Source organism: Panicum virgatum, chromosome 9K (assembly GCF_016808335.1).
Source record: "Panicum virgatum strain AP13 chromosome 9K, P.virgatum_v5, whole genome shotgun sequence".
NCBI classification, from domain to species: Eukaryota; Viridiplantae; Streptophyta; class Magnoliopsida; order Poales; family Poaceae; genus Panicum; species Panicum virgatum.
In genome coordinates, this window is record NC_053144.1 from 56168598 (window position 1) to 56192119 (window position 23522).

The window sequence follows — 23522 nt, forward strand, 5'->3', positions numbered from 1 at the left end:
GTAATGGGCTTGGCCCATTTATTCTAAAGCATTAAAAGAATTTAAAGCCCACTATTAATGCTAGGGAATCAATGCTTAATTCCGTACCGGGAATTAAGGAGGATCTCAACCTACTTAAAAGGTGGACTTCGTGTACACCACTTGTGAAGCCGGTAAGAGGAGGACGGTGAACCACACACGCGCGCGCGCTCGCTCGCCTCGCCGGGCCGGGCCGGCCGGCCGGCCGGCCGGCCGGACGGACGGTGCGCGTGCGCGTGCGCATGCCATGCGCATGCGTGGCTGGACGTGACGTGCAGGTGCGGTGCGGTGCGGTGCGGCGTGGCGCGGTGCGACGTGATGGCTATTTTGCCGTTGACAGCAATTAATCGTGCGATTAAACATAACCGCATCACCTAAATGACTCTGATGGTGTCCAGGTTCAACGATCCTGAGCACCTGAGTCACTATATAAGGAGTGCCATTCCCCTCATCCATTCTGCACCAGAGCACTGAGGCAACTCGGCTCCTCTCTTCTCCCTCTCCAGTTGCAACAACTGAGTTCCCCAACGCTAATTTCTGCGCGCACAGAATTAGCGTGAGCAGGCCTCCGAAACCTTGCTCGCCTTGAGATCCTGCACGGGATAGGCGGGCAATCAGGTTTTTGGGTAACGCTTTAGCGTGACTGCTCAAAAATACTAAGGCTTTGCCCGATTGAACGACTACTTTCTGGTGGCCGAACGACTACGTCGACTACATCTTGGTGACCGTTCGCGGGACTGCACTGCGAACTTCTTCCTGCACCGATTTAGTTCGACTACTTCGACTGAGGCCAACCGAGTAGATGTCTACTCCAGTTGGTAACAGCGCAGCCAATGCCTCCGGCAACGGCCCCGCTTTAGGGTACTCCCTGAAACTTTGGTTATTTATATTGTTTATGCTTATATGTGTGATAAGTATAAACATGTTCACATGTTTTATTTTACTTCTTAAAGTCATAGAAATATTGCTAGTTTATACATTTAATTTTGGAATTAAAATATACCGAAAATTGCCTAGATATCTAACAATCCAAAAACCTGAATGTGTTAATAGGCTTTCGGTATCTAGCTTTGCTGCATCAATCAAACCATCACCTTTTGATGGTTCAAATTACAAACGTTGGCAAGAGCGGCTTATACTGTGGTTAACACTATCGAGAGTGATCCATGTGAAAGAGGGTAAGCCTGAACAATTCTCTCCAGAGGAAGGGAGTGCGTTCGATGAGGCTGATATCCTCTTTCGAGGTTTGATCATTAGTGTTCTCGGTGAAAACTTGGTGGATTCTTATATCCGGCTGCCAACTGGCAAAGCATTGTGGGATGCTCTTGAGGCTCAATATGGAGTATCTGACGCCGGGAGTGAGTTGTATATCATGGAGCAGTTCCTTGAGTACAGGATGGTCGAAGACCGTTCTGTAGTGGAACAGGCTCATGAAATACATACTCTGGCAAAAGATCTCAAAAATTGCAGCAAAGAGTCCCCATGTGTGTTACCCAATAAGTTTGTGGCTGGAGGTATAATCTCTAAGCTGCCACCTTCTTGGAGGGACTTTGCTACTTCTCTAAAACACAAGAGACAGGAGTTCACAATAGATGGACTCATAGGGACTCTTGATGTTGAGGAGAAGGCGAGAGCAAAGGACATACGTGGGAAAGGAGTTGTTGGTGCTTCAAGTGCCAATCTTGTTCAGAAGAACAACTCCCACAAGAACAAGAAAAAACCACCGCAGAACCAACCAAAGACTAAGAAGACAACCACTTTTAAGAAGAAGAAGAAGACGGGAGCTTGCTATGTGTGCGCTAGTACGGATCACTTTGCTGCAAAGTGTCCGAACCGCAAAGGCAACGACTCCGCCAACATGGTTATTAGCGAGCCTGGAGGAACTTCGGGGTACGGTAATTTATTACCTACTGTTCTTTCAATCTTTGGTTCACCCGAGTGGTGGGTTGACACTGGTGCTAATATTCATGTTTGTGCTGATGCTTCTTTGTTCTCTTCTTACCAGACCGGCGGGACTTCCTCCTTGCTGATGGGGAACGGATCACATGCGCGTGTTCTTGGTGTTGGTACGGTAAATCTGAAGTTTACTTCGGGGAAGACCGTGCAGCTGAAGAACGTGCAGCATGTCCCCACCATCAAGAAGAATTTAGTCAGCGGCTCTCTACTGTGTAGAGATGGTTTCAAATTAGTCTTTGAGTCCAATAAATGTATCTTGTCTAAGTTTGGTACTTTTGTTGGAAAAGGTTATGAAAGTGGAGGCTTGTTCCGTCTTTCTTTGTCAGATGTTTGTAATAAAATTGCATACAATGTTATTAACGTTGATGAAACAAATGTTTGGCATTCGAGGCTTTGTCACGTTAATTTTGGTTGTATGATGCGCTTAACTAATTTGAGCTTAATTCCAAAGTTCACTTTTGTCAAAAATTCTAAGTGTCATGTATGTGTTGAATCAAAACAAACTCGTAAGCCTCATAAGACCGCGGAGGCAAGGAGCTTGGCACCCTTAGAATTAATTCATTCCGATTTGTGCGAAATGAATGGAGTGTTGACAAAAGGTGGTAAAAAATATTTCATGACTTTGATTGATGATAGTACTAGATTTTGTTACATCTATTTGTTGAAGTCAAAAGATGAAGCTTTACACTACTTTAAAATCTATAAAGCTGAAGTAGAAAATCAACTTGAGAGAAAGATCAAAAGAGTTAGGTCAGATCGTGGTGGCGAGTATTTCTCAAATTTATTTACTTTATTCTGCGAGGAACATGGTATTATTCATGAGAGGACGCCTCCCTATTCACCTCAGTCAAATGGGGTTGCCGAAAGAAAGAACCGCACTCTAACGGATTTGGTTAACGCCATGTTAGATACAGCGGGACTTTCCAAGGAATGGTGGGGTGAGGCTATATTGACTGCATGTCATGTCCTAAACCGTGTTCCTACAAAGAATAAAGAGATAATTCCATTCGAGGAATGGGAGAAGAAAAGGCCAACACTATCATACTTACGTACATGGGGTTGTTTGGCAAAAGTGAGTGTGCCAATAACCAAGAAACGTAAGCTTGGACCTAAAACTGTGCATTGTATCTTTCTAGGTTATGCTATTCACAGCGTTGGATATAGATTTTTAATAGTGAAATCTGGAGTACCTGACATGCATGTTGGTACTATAATGGAGTCCAGAGATGTTACATTTTTTGAAAACATTTTTCCCATGAGAGATGAAACAAGTTCATCTAGGCAAGAGTTCATCAAGGATGATGGCTCTGCTGAGCCGATAGAACACAATGAACATACACTTATAGAAAATCCTGAGGAGGATAACAATGATGCTCCGAGAAAGAGCAAGAGACAAAGGACTGTAAAGTCTTTTGGTGATGATTTCATTGTATACCTCATAGATGATACACCCAGAACCATTGGAGAGGCATATTCATCTCCTGATGCTGACTATTGGAAGGAAGCAGTAAGGAGTGAGATGGATTCTATTATGTCTAATGGAACCTGGGAGGTCGTTGAACGTCCTTATGGATGTAAACCGGTTGGATGCAAGTGGGTATTCAAGAAAAAGCTTAGGCCAGATGGTACTATTGAAAAGTACAAGGCTAGACTTGTGGCCAAGGGTTATACCCAAAAAGAAGGAGAATATTTCTTTGACACTTATTCACCAGTTGCCCGATTGACCACAATTCGAGTGTTACTTTCCTTGGCAGCCTCTTATGGTCTTCTCGTTCATCAGATGGACGTTAAGACGGCTTTCCTCAATGGAGAGTTAGAAGAGGAGATCTATATGGATCAGCCGGATGGGTTTGTATCAAAGGGTCAAGAAGGAATGGTTTGTAAGTTGTTAAAATCTTTATATGGTCTCAAGCAAGCACCTAAGCAGTGGCATGAAAAGTTTGATAGAACTTTGACCTCTGCCGGCTTTGTTGTGAACGAAGCTGACAGATGTGTGTACTATCGCTATGGTGGGGCTGAAGGAGTGATTTTGTGCTTGTATGTGGATGACATACTGATCTTTGGCACTAGCCTTAATGTGATTAAGGAAGTCAAAGAGTTTTTATCTCAAAATTTTGAGATGAAGGATCTGGGAGAAGCTGATGTTATCCTTAATATAAAACTGGTAAAAGAGATCAATGGTGGGGTGATTCTTACACAGTCTCACTATGTGGAGAAGGTGTTAAGTCGCTTTGGTTATAGCGACTATAAACCTGTCTCAACACCATATGATGCCAGTTTAATTCTTAGAAAGAACAAAAGGATAATGCGAGATCAGCTGAGATATTCTCAGATCATTGGTTCATTAATGTATTTAGCGAGCGCTACAAGACCTGACATCTCGTTTGCTGTAAGCAAACTGAGCCGGTTTGTTTCAAACCCGGGAGATGATCATTGGAAGGCTCTTGAAAGAGTAATGCGCTATCTGAAGGGGACAATGAACTATGAAATTCACTACACCGGGTACCCAAGGGTACTAGAAGGGTATAGTGATTCAAATTGGATTTCTGATGCTGATGAGATAAAGGCCACAAGTGAATATGTGTTTACACTTGGTAGTGGAGCTGTTTCCTGGAAGTCTTGCAAGCAGACCATCTTAACGAGGTCAACTATGGAAGCAGAACTCACAGCATTAGATACCGCCACTGTTGAGGCTGAGTGGCTTCGTGAGCTCCTTATGGACCTGCCGATAGTTGAAAAACCGTTACCGGCAATCCTAATGAACTGTGACAATCAAACGGTAATTGTCAAGGTGAATAGTTCAAAGGATAACATGAAGTCATCTAGACATGTAAAAAGGCGGTTGAAATCTGTCAGAAAATTGAGAAACTTCGGAGTTATAGCCCTGGACTATGTTCAGACGGCTAAAAATCTGGCAGATCAGTTTACAAAGGGTCTTTCACGAAATGTGATAGACAATGCATCTATGGAATTGGGCTTGAGACCCACGTGAGTCATTCTATAGTGGAAACCTGTCCTATGTGATCGGAGATCCCGTGAATTAGGATGGTGAAACAAACTAAAGTCTGACAGTGAGAAGAGAACCTTTGTGAAAAGGGCTCATTCCGTGTATAAGGTGCATTTCTCTTCTAATCTGTATGGCAGGTTGGTCTATACCTTAATGTGTGCCAGGTGGTTTCTTTTAAACAAATGAGTTGTTTTCTTGAAACAAAGATGTTGTCCTACAGAACATCTGAAAGGAACACACCTATATGAGTTTGACCACTGGTCATGGTCTATGAGAATTGGGTATTCTCTAGAAACTCATGAAGGGCCTGGAGTATGACTTATAAGCTCCAAACCGCGGGGATGCTTTTGCAGCCTAGTACCAGTGTAGGGCTCTGGTCAAACTTGTTTGCACAAAACTGGCAATTCAAGGCATAGTCCATTGCACAGTTGTGAATAAGTGTAGCCTTTGTCCTAGATGGAAGTTCAACTTAACAGTCTCTGTCGAATACTGGTATATCAGTGAGGGAATGAGGGTATTTCTAGTGTGGCTTGAATTTCTTGGTGGGGATTGTTGGAGTAATGAGCTTGGCCCATTTATTCTAAAGCATTAAAAGAATTTAAAGCCCACTATTAATGCTAGGGAATCAATGCTTAATTCCGTACCGGGAATTAAGGAGGATCTCAACCTACTTAAAAGGTGGACTTCGTGTACACCACTTGTGAAGCCGGTAAGAGGAGGACAGTGAACCACACGCGCGCGCTCGCTCGCCTCGCCGGGCCGGGCCGGGCCGTGGCCGTGGCCGAGGCGAGGCGAGGCGCGGCGCGGCGCGGCGCGGCCGGCCGGCCGGACGGGCGGTGCGCGTGCGAGTGCGCATGCGCGGCCGGACGTGACGTGCAGGTGCGGTGCGGCGTGGTGCGATGTGATGGCTATTTTGCCGTTGACAGCAATTAATCGTGCGATTAAACGTGCAATTAAATCTGTAATTAATGGCCATAACCGCATCACCTAAATGACTCTGATGGTGTCCAGGTTCAATGATCCTGAGCACCTGAGTCACTATATAAGGAGTGCCATTCCCCTCATCCATTCTGCACCAGAGCACTGAGGCAACTCGGCTCCTCTCTTCTCCCTCTCCAGTTGCAACAACTGAGTTCCCCAACGCTAATTTCTGCGCGCACAGAATTAGCGTGAGCAGGCCTCCGAAACCTTGCTCGCCTTGAGATCCTGCACGGGATAGGCGGGCAATCAGGTTTTTGGGTAACGCTTTAGCGTGACTGCTCAAAAATACTAAGGCTTTGCCCGATTGAACGACTACTTTCTGGTGGCCGAACGACTACGTCGACTACATCTTGGTGACCGTTCGCGGGACTGCACTGCGAACTTCTTCCTGCACCGATTTAGTTCGACTACTTCGACTGAGGCCAACCGAGTAGATGTCTACTCCAGTTGGTAACAGCGCAGCCAATGCCTCCGGCAACGGCCCCGCTTTAGGGTACTCCCTGAAACTTTGGTTATTTATATTGTTTATGCTTATATGTGTGATAAGTATAAACATGTTCACATATTTTATTTTACTCCTTAAAGTCATAGAAATATTGCTAGTTTATACATTTAATTTTGGAATTAAAATATACCAAAAATTGACTTGATATCTAACAAAAAGTTGGGGGGAAAAACTAGGTACCCTCGCTCCCGCTATTTGTGCGGTAGTACAAAGTAGCAATGGTAGTTGACCTTGGATATATAAATATCGGCAGCTGACAACTAGGAAAGCTGTGCTCCAGCTGACAACGAACTAGTATATCAACTCGAGAGACACTGGCCACGGAGGCCCGTCTCGGCGCACGATCGCGGCATGGGGATTGTAGCTCGCTGTCTGAATCGTGTCTCGCGGCTTGCACTGGCTACGATCAGTGTTCTGAAGAATTAAGAGCTTGGGTTTGGGGGTGCTGTTCCCGGACGATCTAGGGCGAGAGTTTTTTTTATAGTGATCTAGGGTGAGAGTTTTTTTTTTTGAGTAAGACACCGTAAAAGTGTCTCATATCTGATTCATATCAAAAAAAAAATAATTAGTAGTACAGTAGAAGGACAACTTGACACAAAACGATATAAAGAAAATAAAATTACACCAAAAAGTTCTCTGGTCGTCTTCTTCATCCGATTGTTTATCGTCCACCGGAGCTTGAAAAACACACTGAAAAGGCAGTAAGGTAAAGAGACACCTGCAAATGCCATCGCCACACAAGGCTTTGAAAACCGCAAAAACCACTCGCTGAGCAATCGTTGAAAGAACATCGGCCGGGGGAACACCCCAAGCAACACAGGCTTCTAATCTTTCACCACCAAAATAGAGGTTTGAAGAAATCGGATCTTGTCGCCAAACAGATCGAAAGAAGAAGTCAAAATCGCCACAACAAAGAACAACCAACTGCATCTCCTGAGTGATACACTAATTGTAAAGATATGAAGAGAACTTTCAGATCTAGCAGAATTAACTCCCACTTGGTCATACTGTGAGGGTTGAGACCTCGTCATCCCAGCCGCGCGCCTCTGCTGTGTAGGATTGTAGGATTTGCTGGGGGACTGCGGAGTGCTTGGGCCGTGATGGCATCCCACGGCAGTCCGTTCGCGGGCCCTTCTTCTTCCTCCGGCTCCCACCGGGGCGGGGAAGGATCCAACGTAGAAAAACGGTCAGGCCCATTCGTGTCTTGTGCTCTTGGGCTTCATGAATGGATGGCCCTACTGAACCCAGAACAAACAGGCCCTAATCGATCAAAGCAATTGGAGTAGCAGACGCACGAATTTCCTTTTCATTTTAGCCAGTCCATTAGCTGGCGAGCCCCTCGACACCCCCCCCCCCCCCCTCGACAGCGATAATCCACCCGCTGGCGAGCCACACAGGCCAAGAGCCAGGTCACGCTCACGCCCCGTATGCCGCCGCACTCCGCCACACACGACACGCGCCGCTCGCTCTGTCTTTGGCAACTGCCACCGGCGTCCGGCATCGCGCTGTCTCTGGGCTACCGCACGAAGCTACCCACTCGCGTCTCGTGACCCCGCCCACCCAGAGGACAGAGAGGGTCACGAAGCCGTCACGCGCCGCCCGTGCGCGCGCGGGGGGCGGCGCCTCCGGCCGGCTCACACGCCGTCGTCACGCGTCGCGGAAACGAGACCGCCGGGCACGCGCGCCGCGCCGCCGCCTTTGAGCGCTTTCACGGGTCCCGGCGCGCGCCCCCGCACGTCAGCAGCGCCTCCCTCTGCGCTTTTCGCGGCCTGGTGGGGTTCGGACAGGACGTTGGCACGTTGCCATCCACCGCCCTGGCTGATTCGACGTCTGCCTGGGGGCTTTGGCGAAAGGCGCCTTCCGCCGCGGCGTGCGGACGTTGGACGGGACGCCAAATTGATTTCATTCCTTCGGCTGTGGCCAAACGCGTGTGTACATTTATACACCTGTACTGCTGCTGTACAACTCCACGCCTTCTACGGTGCCGCGACGCGAGCGGTGTATACGTACGACCGGACCTGCAGGGGAGGGGAGTTATTACAGCAGCAGCAGCTTGGGGAGGATGACGAGGAGGCAGCACTGCGGGAGAGCCGCCAGGAACGGCCGTCGGTGCGTCGCCGGGCCGCCGCTCGCCGCCGGGGTGGTCGTCGGCACGTCGGACCCTGCCGCGCCAGGAGATTTCGTCAGTGCCAGCACTTTTGTCAGAACCCAGGCGGGTTCATCGAGTAAAAAGGATTTTTTATTTCGGCGTCACTGTTTTAACTACTGTGGATCGTATTCCAAGATTTGCAATGGGCTACCAATGTGATTCCTACAATACGTAGTATTTTGATGCATGATCTAGCGAATGAAATTGAATTTGCAAAATACATTTATTTTTTAGGTATCCGAGACAGAATCTAGTAGGCAAAATTAAAAAAATCACGCCGCGTTGACATGATGATTTCCTAGGTACTACAATGCATTTAGAGCTCTTTATTACTAAGACTATTTTCAGTGGGAGTTTTATGGGCATAGATACCTAGACTGAAAACTATATAATCGTGCCAGATGAGTTTCATAGTGATCAAACTCTCCTCACATCCCATGAAACTCCATGCTTCTCTCTCATTGCCACATCAGCAAAATTGATGACATTTAATGTCATGAAATCTCCATTAAAATTGGCCTAATCATTGCTAAATCCCACCACGACAAGCCGCCACATTGCAGAACGCAAGCGCATCGAGAGAAACGGCGTTGCGTCTACTGCACGCGTGGCAGGGGCGCGGAGCAGAAGCCGTACGCACCTAACGACTCCATCGGCGCGGCGGCCCCGCCCGGCGGCTCGGCGACGGGCATCCCGAGCGCGGCGCAGAGCCTCGGCGGCGGCGCGTCGACGCGGCAGATGGTGGGCAGCGCCAGCGCGCGCACGGGGTCCACGCGGACGCCGCGCGCGCTTTGACCCGCGAGGAACCCGCACAGGCACGCGGCATCGCCGCCGCCCACGACGGCCGCGAGCGCCCCGCAGCAGCCCTTGTCCGGCCGCGTCAGCGCGCTGCGGCGCTCCACGTACGTCAGGCACGGCGTCAGGTCCCGCAGCGCGCCCGCGCAGTCCAGCGACGGCGCCGGGGCGCCCAGGGGCGCGGCCGATATCTGCGCCCGCGCGCCCGGCGCCAGCGCGGCCGCCAGGGCCAGGAGCACGAGCGCCAAGGGTGGCATCATCGCGGCCGTGGCGTCGCCGCCGCCGCCGCTGCCGGTTCCCGGGATTCCTGGTGTCCGGAGGGTGCGCGCCGTGCTCTGTTTGACATGTGGTTATGGGGAAGCTCACTGCTCAGCGTGCGCCTGTGTGCCCGTTTGTGCGCGGTGCGCCTGTGTTCTTGTGTACTAGGCCGACCGGGTGATGGGGACGTGTGGTTAAGTAGTAGTAGCTTGATGGCAACGATAGCTGCTGGGATGGCACCGTTGGGGGACCATGGCCATGGCGTTCTTGCCTAACGGCCAACGGCCAGGGTAATGTGATGAAACCGCACGAATGGACATTGGAGTAACGACGATGCACAAACCGAAATCAGCAAAAAAAAAAAAATTGGAGCAATCAAGAAGTGTTCATAGGAAACATACAAGGGGACTGAAGGACATCTTCCAGGCACGCAGCTGATTTGCGAACTGCGATTAGCACGTAAACTAGAATAGAATAGGAAGGCGACATCCCTACTGAAAAAAAGTTATAGTACATATCGGCGGTACACCGAGTAGGCCATAGATCCTTTGTTTAGCAGTAGCTGCCACTGTTTCTTCGCTGTCATGCAATTATAGATTTTTGGACGGATACTTGGATTATAAAATCTTGCTACTATTGTCCCGTTGTTTTTGTCCTCGAGTTTTTGGTTCTACAAATTCAATGACGATGGATTGTCATAAGATGAATAGCTTCAAAAACACAAATTTTGCAGCAAGACACAATTCTTAAGTACCCAATTCTTTGGTTGGCCGCAGATTTTCAAGTTGGTGCTGTCATTGGCTCAATCAGGTATATACCCTCTCAAGGTTTTTATGGCGGTAAGGCGAGGCGACTCACCCCCTTCCAGACGCCTAGGCGAGTATGGCGCGCGGCGAGGCGACGCCATACACATACCTTAACCTAGATGGAGTGATAGAAACATATACCTTGTTGCTACAAGTTTTGGCTATAAAGAAAGCACAAAGCAGAACAGAGCAGTGCTATGGCTATATAGGAAGGAGAACAGAGCAGTGAAGGAAGAGCAAAGAAGGGGGCAGAACTGGACAAGACATACCTCCGAGGCTCTGAGCTGACGTGAAGGAAAGGAAGGGATGAGGGCACTCAGGCAAGGAGGCGGAGCAGAGGAAGCAAGCAAGCAGCCACGAAATCGATGGAGGGCAGGGCTTCATAGGTCAGAGGCGCCGATCTGCAGGTCTCCAATCGGCGGACGAGCATAGCGCAAGCTCCAATTGGTGGACCGAATGACTCGAATCAGCGGACGGGCAGAGCACAGGTGGAGGTCGTGGAGGCGTGGTCGCATGGAGCAGCAGCAGCAAACTCAAATCGGCTGGCCTGCAGTACGGCCTCTTCTCTTCCCCCTCCCCTCTCTTTCCTCTTGCGCGCTGCAGGCCTATAGCGATGGGGCACGCCTGCGCGGGAGTATAGGCGCGATTTCCCGCGCGCGCAGCTCCCTTCTCCCGCGCCCTACCTCTCCCTTCCCGCGCGCGCAGATCCCTCACCCTTCCCGCGCGCAAGATGCCTGCTTTTTCCCCTGCGCGCGCTAAGGGGCCTGCTGCGCGCTTGCTTTTTTCCCGCGCGTACCCGCCTTGGACTTGGGAGGTCGCCTTGGTGTCCACCCGACGCCTTGGCGACGCCTTTCTGCGCAAGGCAACGCCATATGCAGGAACAGCGTGGCAGGCAGGACGCCTCCATTGGGAAGTCGCCTGGACGCCTTTGCGTCGCCTAGGCGACGCCGTGAAAACCATGTACCCTCTATTTTAAAATATGACGTTCAGGATAGGCTAATCAATTCATAAACGTCAGATATTTTAACAGAGTAGAGGCAACGACGATGGGTTTAAAAGTGAAGGCAATGGGATTAAAATGCATCCACCAGAGAAAGGTAAAGCAAGGTTAGATATACCGTATACACTCCCACTGGTCAAACTATGAGCGAAAATGTATGTCCAACTGATAAGCAGGAGCGGCAATTTACTTCCACATCTTTCAGGCCACAGGAACTCAAACAGAACTTCCTATGGTACTGAACGAATAAAAGAAGATCATGGTGCCATTAGCATGATCATAAAACATGCTTATACTAATTACTCTGATTCAATATCGATGAAGAAAAGCATGAGGACTCTAAACATGGCGAATGGTCAGATGCTTCGGACCATAAAATCTTCTGTGGCTCACGTAAGGTGAAGGTATATGACAGGCCTAGAGTGAAGGGCTGGTGGTGACTTAAAGGTAAAATTGTAAAAAATCACTCAGCCAATACAACATTATTCCCGCACTAGTTCCATCCAAGATGAACAAAGAATCATGGCCCCCCATGCTCACATCATCAAGCAGTTCAAAATTCATAACCACCAATACACAGAAAGAGAAACTCTGTAAAGTAGCAAGTGATTGCTCCTGTATTTTCCCAGGGCACAAGGGCAAGAACCTGCTCACTCAAAACTGAGGCCTGAAGTGTTGGAACATCCATGCAAAACCAACTGTGTAGGCATCTCAGGTGCACCCACAGGCATTGTTTTAGCATGGTTACTCGCCTACGGTCATTCCGAAACCAAACTTGTAATTCTTCTTACAATGGTCAATCTGCACCACAAAATTGTGATGTTGACAAATATTAAACCTTGGGCATTCATTTCTTGTTGATTCCTCTAGTTCAACAGGAAAAAGAAAACATATCCGCTGCAACTGATTGAGTCATTATGTCATGCTTACCTCAGCAGAAAGAAGGAAGTTGACACCCATGTTCAATCTCTCCTCCAAGTATGCAGCAACAACACCATTCGAGTCGATTTTGCCTCTCAGACGGCACTGCAAAAGAATTTATTTCCAAAAAACTATAAGGAACTAAGGAAAAACAGAGAAAGACAAGGATCACATAAGGCATCCTTGTCCTAATTATGAGGGTGAGTTTTATAATTCATACTGTTCATGCATCATTGGTAGAAACAAACTGGTGAAGAGATATACTACTTGGAGGAACTCAACTGCTGTTGCAATGTTATCAGGCACAAAAGAAGTGTTTAAACACTGACCTGCCTAAGCAAGTAATCATAACCAAAGCTGGCAGTTACATCTTTCGACATGTGGTTATACATGAAGTCAGATGCGAGGGAAACCTGCAAATAGTGTAAGTCAACACTCAACACAGCACATGAAAGCATTCTGCTGTTAAGGTGGATGTCCAACCTTCTCAGAAACTTTCTGGACATAACTTAAAGCAACTATTCCAGTGCTTGCAACTTGTAGAGTACCCACCTGAAATTCTTATACGATAAAACGGCGATTATGTTGCATTCTCAAAAGCAACTCAGGTCCCTAGGTGCAACATAAGTGTGAGATGTAAGGCTTCAAGCTACTAAGGTAAAGCTTAATGAGCTGAGCAATGATGGAATGGTGTTCTTATGTTCATTCCCTGATAATGTTAAGTTTCATTTTCCAACCAATTCACAAATCACAAAAGCAAAGCTATTGAGGAAAGGAGCACAACTGGGCAACCTACTCATATTCAGGGTGGAATGTATAGCCAGTATATCAGCAATTGTTGAGCAGGTCAAATTTTTTGACACATTTAAATTCAGATACAAAAATGAGTTCTACCACAGCATGAAGCGCTTAGGTCAAATTTTCTGGCACATTTAAATTTAGATATAAAAATGAGTTCTACGGTAGCATGAAGCGCTATATTTTTTTCTCAAAAACATAACTGGCATGTGGACCCACTGTCTGCAATAGCAAAAAGAGGACGAGAGTATAGGGGTTCGAACATGCGCCCTTGAATATGCCAAGGAATCAACCTCCCCTGCTGGGCTAGCTGATCAGAGAACGGAATTTTCTTTTTCTTATTCATCTTTAAGAATATGAATTTAATTGTAACCATATGATTTTTTCCTAGAAATTCAAATAATCAATAGTATTGAGTCTATCAGCAAGCTTCAACAAAATCTTCAAAAGATAAAGCTCACACAGCTCTTATTTCACTGGGCCTACAATGTTTAAGCAGCTCATGTTTCACCAGCCTCAAACACCATCTCACAAACTTTTGAAATAAAGACGCTACACGCTAGGTGCTTAAACCTCAAGTCATTTCAAACATATCATACGTTAAAAACAAGTTCATCCCTTGTTGCGAAATGACTAGGCAAAACAAAATGATTGCACTAGTTTCTTACCATTTTATCCGTATTATAGCGAGAGGCAAAACCAATTCCAGATTTCCTCTGGTGACCAAGCCAGAATATTTCAGTTCCCAATGATAGGTTGGGAGTAACACTCTGAAAAGTTAAGGTTCCATTGTCAGAAAAAAGCTTAAAAATGAGCCTAGCTAATTTAAAGTACAAAAAATGAACACCATTCTTATGGACGAGAACATGAACTTATGGACGAGAACATGAACTTGCCTACTTCAATTTCAAAAGAGGAACCTGACAATAAAGAGTTATTTAATCAACACTTAACACTAAGCAAAGCACAAAATCAACATGCCAACCACAACTTGATAATATTGGAAAAAGTGAACTGTAGCATTACCTAATTTCAGTTATAAATGCACTAATTTTACTGTGCCCAAGTTATCTCAAATCTAGCATGGAACCTAGCAACTCAATTTTAGACATCCTGTAAACAAATCTAGTTTGTTTTCAAGTTTTGAAAACAATTGCAAGGTTCAGACACCCAAAGCGCAGACTTAATTGATTTTTAGGACATCATGAAGATAGTAATAATGTAAGATAATCAATTGATGAAATTATTAGAATAAAGCAATCAAATAGTAAATGCTAAACGAAAAAGATATATAAGACTACAACAGATAAGCACAAAAATTAATAAAGGACATAAACCAAAGGACAGAGAATTTTGTCTGACAGTCAAACAACCAAAGAGTCCTTTTTTTCATCAACACTAATAACAGTATGATGGAGTCGAAACATAAAAATAAGTTGTGTTGCAAAAGTCTTTACCTGGATATAATTTGCACCATAGAATGCATTGTTTCCAATTTGGAATTGTGTTCGATAGTCACTTCCCTAAACAAATAATTGAAGAGTTAGCACACGGACTAAATCTAGGATAAAACTAGAAATAAAATAATAGCTTACTAATACATGCTAATAAAGTAATTGATCATAAATGCTTAGAAAACAGTAGCAGACTGAAGAAGCATTGTCAGGAATTAGTACCTTGTAGTCAAAGTTAAACATCCCTTGGGAGTAATGCGCCTCTTGGGTAAGCTGGGAAAAGAGCAACCATCAGTAAAATAGGGGAAAACAAATCATCAACAACAGAAAGGATTGCCAGTGAACCAAACCCATTGATCCATATACCTGTGCATTTACTTTCAGCGTAAGATTTTCTGTCAAATCACATTTGACACGAGCATTGAGCCTCCCATCAGTCATAACACGCCCAATGAGCATTAACTACAAATAATAACATGCACAATAGCAAAACGAGTTAAGAAATACATCATTATGACAGATGCCACAATTGAATGCCATGGAACAAACCTTTGGATCTAAAAAGTTGGCACCAAACTCATAATGTGCAGTTGGAACTTTAATAGTTTCAGATGATTGGGCTGGAACTTCTAAGGAGCCCATGAAAACACTGTGGAAGCTGTTAGAATAACTGAACAGATAATAGCATAAGATACTTTCCAACATTTATGTAATAATCCCACCTGTGGCTAAGAGAAAACTTTTGATTCAACCCTTTTGTAAAGTCAAACCTCAGTCCTTCAAAAAGTTCAGGTTTCAAAGACACTGGAAAAGGAGCATTTCAGCAGAGCTCAAGAAAGCAATACTACAGAAAAAAAATTATAGCTGAGTATGCACCAACAAAACAAAACAAGCAATTGGACTATATTCCAGGTTTGTCCTTGTGCACTTGATCGAGCGATAAAATTATATGAACTACACAGCGCATTGATCCTATGGTTAATCATAGCTTGACGAGTGAGTACACAACATATATGATGAACATATGTACATATGATGGTATTCTATTCTCGTAATCTCAATTTCTTTGAACAATACTGCAGTTCAACCATTCGACTCGACCATAACATTTTTAGCTTCCTGTTCTTCTTTCTCATCTCTTATTAATACATTCGTGAACAACATTTGATGTAGACTACCTTAAAGTTGAATTTGATGAAATATTTAAGAAACAAATGATTTAGTTGGATTTATTGAGGTTAGGAATACCAAAAAGGGGGCTTGCAAGATTGAACTTTATTTGTAGCTATACTCGTCACCTATCAAATTAAGCTGAGTAATGTCAAATATATAAGGTAGTAGGAGTAGGACTAATAGGAATGCATGCGACTTCGGCCATAATAGCAAGTTGACTCACACATCTGAATCTAAAATGTGTGATGTTAAGAGATTTTAGATGTTAAAGATGTGTCCATAACCTATTGCAAGAACTAAACAGCAAAGCAGTCTGGAAATTTCCACAAAAATAGATTGTGTTTCACCTAAAATTGTGCTACCTAGCCTAGCTACCTACCATCATACTTTTGTCTTAGTATATTAGAAAGCCATATTGACTATCAAGTTTTGTCTTAAAATTGTTAGGACTTTGCATCACAAACTTGACATGTAAGATGGGAAAATGGATAACAAGTCAATAAGTTATCTGGATAAGCAGGCAAAGCTCAGCCTAAAAATTTAAATATCCAATAGTTGCGTGAACTTTTATTAAGGGCGAGGTATGGTATCTATGGATAGTTGCAATTTGTAACAAGACATACCTGTTCAATGAAATAGTAAGCAAACGTTAAGAAATGCAAGTATAGCATAGTACGGCAAGTCTAAGCAGCATACAACATAACTTAATGCCTTGGAGCAGATTGCAGAACATGCCATATACAACAGCATCTATTGCACTGCCATCAACGAAACCACCACACAGGTTTTAAGACGCACACATCGATGCTGTGCAAAAAACGGCAATAAACAAAGCACTGAAGCACCACACAGTTCTTAAGGCGCACACGGTACAGCAATGGCAATCAACGAAGCACTGAAGCACCACGCGTTTCAGATCCAACGGCAAAGCTGGCAGACATATGAAGTAGCAACCTAGCAATCGGTCAGTGCCAAGCGATTCTATAGCAGCCAAGCAACAAATTCTATCACGGGGCGCCAACAAAACGAGGGCACGCGCATACCGAGTAGCAATTACCCAATGCTGCAGCTGCAGCAGCACTTCACACGGACTAGCTGGTTAAGGAGGTAAAAGCTGGAGGGATAAGGGGACGAACTGAGGGCCTCGCGCTGGATCTCCTCGAAGGGCACGGGGCAGGGGAGGTTGAGGTAGTCCACCTTCTCCTCCTTCTTCTCCTCCCCATCCGGCCTCGGCGGGAGGATCCCGGCGAGCCCGGGCCCATACGGCGGCGCGCCCGCGTGGGCCTGCGCGGGGGGAGGCGGCGGCGGCACAGCAGCGGAGGCGGCGGATCCCATGGCGGCGGAACCCTAGGTCGGAGGTTCTGGGGTTTGGGTTTGGGGCGCTCGGCTCGGCTAGTGTCGTCTCCCTCCTCGCGACGCGGGGGGCGGCGGGGCTTTTTCAGCAAACCCCTCCGCTTCTTTTCGTATCTGCTCGGCAAGGCCGCTGGGCCGGTGGCTGCAGCCTCCAGCATATGCCCTTGTGTGGGTTTTGGGCGGGTTTCCTCAAGGATTTGTGGGGCCTACCGTCAGCGGGACAGTGAGATGAGAATACGAGATGTGCCGGGAACTTGGAGAGAAGGGAAGATCTTTTTTTTTAGTGGAGAAGGGAAGATCTTGATATACACAGTCAGGACAAATAATCTACTACTACTCCCTTGATAATTTATGCAAGAGGAACACCGTAAATTCATAATTTATATATAGTAAATTCTAATTTATTCCCTTGATAATTACCATGATCGAATTTCCTATCTCTCAGATTAAGAACTGTCCTCTAACTTTCAATATCACTCGGGACACGTCATTGTGTTTGTTTTAGAGTTGTTTTTCACATCTAGTAAATGATTTGGATGCGGACATGAAAAAGCGTACTGACTTAGCATCTCCCTCTCACATATATTATCTCTCCTTTTCTCACTTTTCCCTAATTCCATCACCATGATGTTCAAATCGTGCATGCATCCGCGACCACCAAGGCACTCGTCCTTGCTGCCAAGGGCAAGGATTTCCGACCAGGCCGGGATGTCGGATGAGCATGCCGACACACCGCTTCCATGCAAATAAATATGGACAACTTTTTTTTTACGGGTACACTCCTTCTGTACTCGTAAAGAAAGTTGCTTAGTACAAAATTTGAGTCAAATCTTAAAAATATTAATTATGGATAACTCTCAAGTTGTTGAGATTGAAAATATAAAACTATATAAATAGATTTATCTTGAAAATTACTTTTATAAAAATATTTTCCGATAAATATTTTTTATATAAACAAAAAGTCATAGTTGTGTTTTGAAGACCATATCGCTGTCCAAAATAACTTTCTTTAAGAGTACAGAGGGAGTATATATAGAGTATTGCAGTAGTCATGAGTTCACAAAGAACTCTACTAATTGACGTATTTTGAGTGTTTAGTCAACTAGAGCCACCCCGTGCATGTAAACGGCCTTCCTCCAACAATGAATGCAACATTAATTAAAAAAAGTACATTAGCACAACGCTTAGGATGGGTTTAGTTGATAAGATTCATCTGGTGCTAATTAGTTAGACTGTATAATTAGTTATTTTTTAAACTACATTTAATGCTTCATGCATGTGTCCAAAGATTCGATGTGATGGGTAGTGTAGAATTTTTTTTGGAAGCCTTACTAAGAGCAAGGTTAATAATTTAGCCTGCTGCTGGCTGTAAGAATCTTTGCAGCTCATCTCTCAGCGTATTTTTATAGTGGTTTAGCCCTCCACTCTTAATATATGACCCACTTGTCTATCTCAAAAAAGTTTTTAGTTCTTATGTCAAAGCTGCTTGTAAGCTTACAATCCACTTCTTATTTTTTTTTCTTCTCTTTCCTTCACCCTAACATTCAGCCTGCTACCAACCAAGCCAGTGTCTGGTCCTCCTCTATTTGGTATACTTAGGGGGGAAATCCTAGATTGTCGAGGAGTTACTAAACTTCATAAGAAAGACAGATGAAAAATGTAGGTGTAACTGCACTAGACTCGCAACCTACATATACTGATCAAACACACACGGGATTGGGCTTGGGCCTAAAGCCTGTAGCTGCTCGAGCAGCGGAATACCTGGCCTGGCGCTTACAGTGGAGGGAGCAAATGAAGGAGCAAATACATTGTTTGACACTGTAGATGTACTATTTGGCACTGTAGACAGAGAGGGCGTGGGAAACGAGGAGGGAGCAAATTTGCTCTTGCTCCCTCCGCTGTGGTCAGCCTTACACGCTCAATTTGGAACAGGTCGGCACCAGCCCAGCCACAAATGGGCTATGCAAAGAAGTAGATATTTCCGCCGGTCTTGAAAATAAAAACTAACAACAGCTAATTCTAAAAAAACTAACAATAGATACAAAATTCAAGTTGACTTTGGCAGATGCTTGAGCACCCACTATCTGTCTTTGTACTAGCTAGTCTTTTTCCATAACCATTTTCATGGAATTCCGTAGCCATTTTAATGACTCTCCGATGATAGGTACTAGCATATACCTCCGTTTTTTGTTTCTTTTTTACGCCGGTGGATGGAAACTTAGGACATATAATATAGTTAGCACTAAATTAGCTGGCTGAAACGTCATGTGTCAATAAAAATAAAGGTAGTATATGTAAAGGGCCGGCAGTACTATTTCTCACTGTAGCAGTCGTGTGCGCAAAAAGGTTCCTTGCGGACCTGGGAGGAGCGACACCGCGGATAGAAAGGAGGGGTGATGTGCAAGCCAGTGCCTCTCGCTGGATTCCACATCCGGGAGGAATGATGAAGGTGAATGTAGATATTGCGATTTCTAAGAACTTGTGCATTGCAACTATAGCGGCAATCGCGAGGGACGAAAGAGGATCTTTCCAGGAAGCGTCGGTGCTTGTGATTGAAGGTGTTTTGTCCCTAGAAACGGCAGAAGCTATGGCCTGTCAAGAAGGTTTAGCGCTTACTAAAGAGTAAAGACCTTGCATTGCAAAAGGTCCGGATTTCCGTTGATTGTGCAAATGTGGTAAGGAATATACAAGGCCCTGGGCTGGGCCCCTATGGCCACAATATCAAGAAGATAAAAGCAGGGGTGGCAAGTTTCACGGAAGCGGAAGCCGTCCATGAGAGCAGGAAGTCAAATGGAGAAGCTCATAGTTTGGCTAAGAGTTCAATTTATAATTCAGTAGGTCGTCATGTTTTGTTGTTATCTCCTAATGGAGTCCATTTGTTCCTGTCAACCTGATATATGAATAAAGGTGGTACAATTCTAAAAAATAAAAAATAAAAACTAACGATAGATAATTCTCAGAAAACTAACAATAGATACAAAATTCAAGTTGACTTTGGCATATGCTTGAGCACCCACTATCTGTCTTTGTACTAGCTAGTCATTTTCCATAACCATTTATTCATGGAATTCCGTAGCCATTTTAATGACTCTCCGATGATAGGTACTAGCCTATACCTCCGTTTTTTGTTTCTTTTTGACGCCGGTGGATGGAAACTTAGGAGGACATATAATATAGTTAGCGCTAAATTAGCTGGCTGCTGAAACGTCATGTGTCGATAAAAACAGAGGTAGTATATGTAAAGGGCCGGCATACTATTTGGCACTGTAGCAGTCGTGTGCGCAGAAGCTATTATTCACCCACCATACGGCTCACCTGTTATCGGCCCATGTAGGTTGAAGCGTGCACTCCTCAACTGCAAGTGGTCTCTTTTTTTTTTCTTTGAGAAATGAAAATGAATTAACAATTAGTGAATCAATAGTGCTTAACCACAACTGCCTGTAGAATGTAGATGACGTGACGACACGTATATATCGAGATGGCATCTGATGATCGGTAGCTCCTTCACTCCGACTCTCCGAGATGGGAGGGTCGATCAACAACAAGCTACACCGGCGGCCTTTGACGTTTTGCTCTACTAGCCTGTGGGTAGAAATGCGTGCACGACAGCACGAGGGTTAAGAAACTGTAGTTGACGCGCGCGGCTGTGTTTTTCCAATGACGTGACGCGCGCGGCGGGGGGCGTACGTGGCTGCATACTCTCCATGCAACCCAGGACTCGTTTAATTGTGATTGATGGTGATCATCTACTCCTCGCTTGATGTTACTACCCAAAACACGCAACAAGTCGGCAAGTTTCTACGTATTGTGTGGCCGTAAGCAGAGCTCGTTAATGCAAAGATGGCAGAAGCCGTAGAAAAACAGAGCATCGCAGCGCATGCGAGCGGAGCTGCTAAAGCACCTGTCCTTAGCGTTTACCTTTGATCAATAAGTGAGGCGTTAATTTTCCTCCGTTGTTGTTGCTTTCTGAGTTGTGATAGATCCATCAGCGTGCCGCCGGTCACAGCCGCCAGCAGGCACACGACTGCCGGCCACGAATTACAGGCCCGTTTCGCATTCACAGTTGGCTGCTGAACCCATGCACGGTCATGATCAGTGAGCCGGTCGAGGATCGGCGCCTACTAATCGCCTACCAAAACAAGGATCATCAATCGATCAGCGCGCGGCAGGTGGGTGGTAGCAGAAAAGCTAGCGACAACTCCGTCATCATCCATGGCGCGACGAACCAGTCGTCTAGAAACACGTCGCTTTCAGAAGACAAGGAAGGAGGTCTCCCCGTCACCGAATTCTCTGTCGCCGAGCACACGGCCCACCCGGGCCTTGCGATCACACGCCGGCCGGTCCAATCGATCTAGAAGGGGCTTTGTCTATTTCCACACCGTATATATGAGGTCACAATCATGCATCTAGCAGGCTGGAACTTTATATACATATATAGTATATATCTACAGTATCTAACTCGCTAGAAACTGCTGCTACAGCAATCTAGGAGATTGTGCATCTAGAATCTCACTAGACAACCAGCGAGACCGATCCAAAGAAAACCACGCGGTAAACAAACAAGGGATAGAAAGATGCGGAGTGGAAATTATCCAAGTGCCAGCCATCTGGCAGCGACCGATCTGACGGTATGAGGTCACGTGTGACGGCCGCGCGTAGGCTTTACTCTTTTGTACTTACCCAGCGCTGTGTCTTTTTCGGAGGTGACCATAATTAAGGTTTTTCCCATGACGTCGAGGGAAATTATTAAACAAACTGGAAAGAATTGGCAATAGCTGAGTAGCAAATAATTAGTGCTCCATTAGGCAACTTTCTTTTTTAGAGTACTCAAAATTTATCAAGGTGTCCTTCGCCGACGACGTTCTCTTAGTGATCTATCCTCACTGATCGATGACACTGTTGTTGCTGGTCAAATTGTAGTAGCAGTCTTGTTAGATGCTCTATCTAACCGATGATCTCCATCAGCCTTGTTGTCAATGGTCCTCATCTAGGCCATCACCGCCGGTCAATTTTTTTTTTTGTTCTGTGTCTAACAAAATTGTCACGCTAACTAGTCTCAATATTATTCAACCTTCCGTGATTCTAGATATCTAAAAAATTATATCAAAAGCTCTTGCATTCATTTAAGACTAAGGTGGTTACATATGTTTTTTTTTCTTTTAGCAAAAGCTAAATGGGGTCCTAGCTCGGTAGGTTTGGAGCTCAACCACACCCCTACCAAGCAAGCAAGCAATCTCCACCGTGCTCTAGATCTGCCATCTTCTATGGATCAAGAAGTAGGTTTTCTTCCTCATTAAACAACCTTTTAATCTAAAACTCTGAACACAAAAGGTTTCACTCATGCAGCTTCAAGATCGATTGCCACACTCACGCCACCCACTACAATTTATGGATTTGTTGAACTAGGTATTGGTAGCTCCACAATTTCCTAGATCTTGGGTTGAGGTCAGGAGGAATTATATTAGTAACTTTGTTTATAGTTTAGACTAGATATATATTTAAATTATTCTTATTTGGTCTATAAAATACATATCCAAAGTTTGACACATTATTTGAAATAACAGATGATTCATGTTGCATGGTAGAAAACAGTCTCGCTCTATTCATAAAGAAATCATTTCTCATCTTTACTGTTTCACAGTCACTGACGACCGGTTTGTAAATCCTCATGTCACAAGTTAGTAGCCGTGGCCATAGTCCATCTTTAGACTTGTAAGTCAGGCAAAAAAATATTGCGATTTCACTATACCTAATATGATAAAATCATTAAATTACTCTTGATCTCCATCGACCTTGTTGTCAATGGGTCCTCATCTAGGACATCGTCGCTGGTCAAATTGTTGTGTTTTGTGTCTAAGAAAATTGTCACGCTAGCTAGTCTAAATATTATTCAACCTTCCGTGATTCTAGATATCTCAAAAATTATGTCAAAAGCTCTTGCATTCACTTAAGACTAAGGTGGCTACATATGATTCTTTTTTCCTTTAGGAAAAGCTACATAGGGTCCTGATGTCCTCGCTCGATACGTTGGGAGCTCAACCGCGCCCCTACGAAGCAAGCAATCACTCTCCACTGCGCTCTAGATCCGCTATCTTCTATGGATCTAGAAGCAGGTTTTCTTCCTCATTAAACAGCCTTTAATCTAAAACTCTAAACACAAAATGTTTCTCTCATGCAGCTTAAAGATCGATTGCGACACTCATGCCACCCACTACAATTTAGGTATTGGTAGCTCCAAAATTTCCTAGATCATCTTGTCACTACTACAGAAAAAGCCTTTGATCCTACACATTAATTCCGGCAACCATTGGACCCGGGACCAATGAAGTCTTGAGCCCCGATTCCAAC

The 23522-nt window shown here is 45.1% G+C and overlaps 2 protein-coding genes across 4 annotated transcripts; both read right to left on the reverse strand.

Moving 5' to 3' along the window:
- Positions 1-8353: 8353 nt before the first annotated feature.
- On the reverse strand, positions 8354-11286 carry LOC120652520 (non-specific lipid transfer protein GPI-anchored 2-like). 2 transcript variants are annotated; one of them, XM_039930374.1, is made up of 2 exons: positions 9257-10465; positions 8354-8629 (listed from the first exon to the last, which is right to left on the reverse strand). In XM_039930374.1, the coding sequence occupies exons 1-2, from the start codon at positions 9669-9671 to the stop codon at positions 8505-8507; spliced, it is 540 nt and encodes a 179-aa protein (XP_039786308.1). In that variant the 5' UTR covers positions 9672-10465; the 3' UTR covers positions 8354-8504. The 2 variants fall into 2 exon arrangements, with proteins under 2 accessions (XP_039786308.1, XP_039786309.1); XM_039930375.1 differs by lacking the exon at positions 8354-8629 and adding an exon at positions 10745-11286 and having other exon boundaries at positions 8643-10590.
- A 449-nt stretch (positions 11287-11735) lies between these two features.
- Positions 11736-17320, reverse strand: LOC120652521 (mitochondrial import receptor subunit TOM40-1-like). Of its 2 annotated transcripts, none has more exons than XR_005666589.1 (11): positions 16958-17305; positions 15371-15452; positions 15198-15297; positions 15015-15110; positions 14871-14921; positions 14652-14717; positions 13863-13964; positions 12880-12948; positions 12617-12809; positions 12406-12501; positions 11736-12276 (listed from the first exon to the last, which is right to left on the reverse strand). XR_005666589.1 is itself a non-coding variant. In XM_039930376.1 (11 exons), the coding sequence occupies exons 1-11, from the start codon at positions 17154-17156 to the stop codon at positions 12220-12222; spliced, it is 1002 nt and encodes a 333-aa protein (XP_039786310.1). In that variant the 5' UTR covers positions 17157-17320; the 3' UTR covers positions 11736-12219. The 2 variants fall into 2 exon arrangements, 1 of the variants encoding a protein (XP_039786310.1); XM_039930376.1 differs by having other exon boundaries at positions 12726-12809; positions 16958-17320.
- Positions 17321-23522: the final 6202 nt, after the last annotated feature.

Bases quoted from the DNA above. Each gene is read 5' to 3' on its own strand.
- LOC120652521 (XM_039930376.1), bottom strand. From the start codon at position 17,156: ATGGGATCCGCCGCCTCCGCTGCTGTGCCGCCGCCGCCTCCCCCCGCG. The intron at 12,810-12,879 runs GTTGGACATCCA...CACTATTTGCAG, and splicing joins TCCAGAAAGTTTCTGAGAAG to GTTTCCCTCGCATCTGACTT. The intron at 12,502-12,725 runs GTCAGTGTTTAA...ATTCTTTTGCAG, and splicing joins ATGATTACTTGCTTAGGCAG to TGCCGTCTGAGAGGCAAAAT.
- LOC120652520 (XM_039930374.1), bottom strand. From the start codon at position 9,671: ATGATGCCACCCTTGGCGCTCGTGCTCCTGGCCCTGGCGGCCGCGCTG. The intron at 8,630-9,256 runs GTGCGTACGGCT...CTGGCGCGGCAG, and splicing joins CGCGCCGATGGAGTCGTTAG to GGTCCGACGTGCCGACGACC.